General features: G+C 41.9%; 1 protein-coding gene across 1 annotated transcript in view; it reads left to right on the forward strand.

Moving 5' to 3' along the window:
• Nucleotides 1-114: 114 nt before the first annotated feature.
• The window catches only part of slc13a4 (solute carrier family 13 member 4), a gene marked incomplete in the record, with an annotated part of 26,601 nt that continues 24,752 nt past the window's right edge, over nt 115-1,963 (forward strand). Inside the window, 1 exon segment of the mRNA XM_014018444.1 lies at nt 115-504. Within this exon segment, the coding sequence (XP_013873898.1) occupies nt 382-504 (123 nt within the window).

Here is a 1,963-nt window from a genome sequence, read left to right on the forward strand (position 1 = left end):
AAACTGAAGTGCTTCGATCAAATCTTAAAGTTGTTCCCAGTGATTTTTTTTAGTGTAGATTAGTTCTGATTAAACCTTCCTCCCGCTCTGATTGGTGGGCTCCTGATCAGTGGGGGCGGGGCTAATTAGCATACCTCATCAGCTTGATAAATGCCAGCGAGAAGTTTCACCTGTGGAGTCAGAGCCACGGAGGAGGAAGCGGCAGGCTAACATCAGAAACAGCGGGAACTGAAGCCGAAMGAAGAACTTTACTCAGCAGTACCTGTTCCCTCTCTTCCGTCCGCTTTAGGGCTTCCTCCCCCTGTCGACCCGGAGGTGACTCCAGCGCCCGGTTCTGCTGCTTTGAGTCCGGTTCGACCCAGTTTGTTTCCCGGGTGACCCATGAGGCTGGAGGCTGCAGCCAGGATGGATGTGTTCAGGAAGCTGTGGCGGGCGAGGAAACTGATCCTTGTGGTGTTTATCCCGCTGTCCCTGCTGCCCCTGCCGCTCATCCACCCCACCAGCGTGAGTAACAAGTCAGGACCCTCCGTCTGAACAGAAAAGTCACTTTTAGAGAAACTGGAGTGGTTAGATACAGAGTCCTGCTGGGATTTAAATGTGTATGAGAAAAAAGGAAACAGAATCAATCACGAGACATACAGTCCTTTTGTTGTGATGAGGACTGGTTCCAAGCTGTCCCATCATCAGCTGATGTGTGTGTGTGTACTTGTTTCTGCTACAGAGTGAGGACCACTAGCAAAATAGTTACTATGAAAGAGAGGTATTTGGTGTAAAGTGAGGACCTTATCTCGGTCCTCACTTTTTGCAGCTCTACTGTGCTTTACTAGTTAGTAAAAATGAATGGAAGTTATTACTATGTGTTCGGTCTGTATCACCATCTATTGGACATTGGGTCCAAAGCTTTGATTTTTGGGTTACTTTACAAATTTGTAATTCATCAAATGTCTTCACCCAAAGCATGCCCWGTTGAAAAGTGTATATTTTGCTCAGCCCATATTGAGTTTGACTTGGTCTTAAAATCAAATGGGAAGTAGGAATTGTCTGGGAGAATGGAATAAAAAAAATGAATGGAAGTCAATATAAAAACAGTTAGATGAAAATACAAGTGTGTTTGTGTGTGATGTCACCACATGCTGATGGGATGAAGGTCAGTCCTGTATTTGAACGAAACAGGAAAACGGAGATAAAACAGACAGGAGAAAGCTTTGTTCTTTTTCAAGCTGGATTTTATTTATTTCTTCAAGTCTCGTGGTTTTTCCAGCTTGTATTAAGTGCTGGATTTGAGTTAAGCCCTGTWTTGGATTTATTATAAGCAAATGATATCTAACATGTAACAGTGCTATTTAAAATTCGGTGGTRTTACAGGATTACAGGGAAATACATTGTAGTTGGTGAACTATATATATATGTATATATAGTGTATGATTTTAAGAAATGTTTGAGTTTACTCTTTGACAAAAAACCACAATTTCTTTATCTGTCTGTGACGTTGGCATGCAGTCTTCTTTTTACCACAGATAAAATGTTATGAGTCTTTCTATGTTTGTTTGTGCAAAATACATCAGAAGTAAGAAGGATGTGGGACAGCTGACCACAGAGGATGGGTGAGCATTTGCCTACAGAGGTTTAAAACTGTGTTGCAAGCAAGTTATTTAGAATTTGTTTCTTGTAAAAAGGTTTCTGAAACTGCCTGCAGTCAACATACTTCACATATGGCGGTCAATATTATAAACAGAATCATGAGTGCGCTTTGGGCCCCCCAGTTTCTCCTGTTGGTGCAAACCACCACATGGAGGAGGAAGAAAAAATATAAAGCTTTGGTGTCCTTTTTAGAGACACTTCTGAGCCATTGGTTCAGGAATGCTGATGACCCCTGGTAACAGTTGCCCTGAAATTCCTTTAAAGTGTTTTGACATTTTTTCATTAAAAAAAATCCCAGGTAGCATCTGGACATGTCTGGAAA

This window comes from Austrofundulus limnaeus, unplaced genomic scaffold (assembly GCF_001266775.1).
Source record: "Austrofundulus limnaeus strain Quisiro unplaced genomic scaffold, Austrofundulus_limnaeus-1.0 Scaffold193, whole genome shotgun sequence".
Classification (NCBI taxonomy): domain Eukaryota; kingdom Metazoa; phylum Chordata; class Actinopteri; order Cyprinodontiformes; family Rivulidae; genus Austrofundulus; species Austrofundulus limnaeus.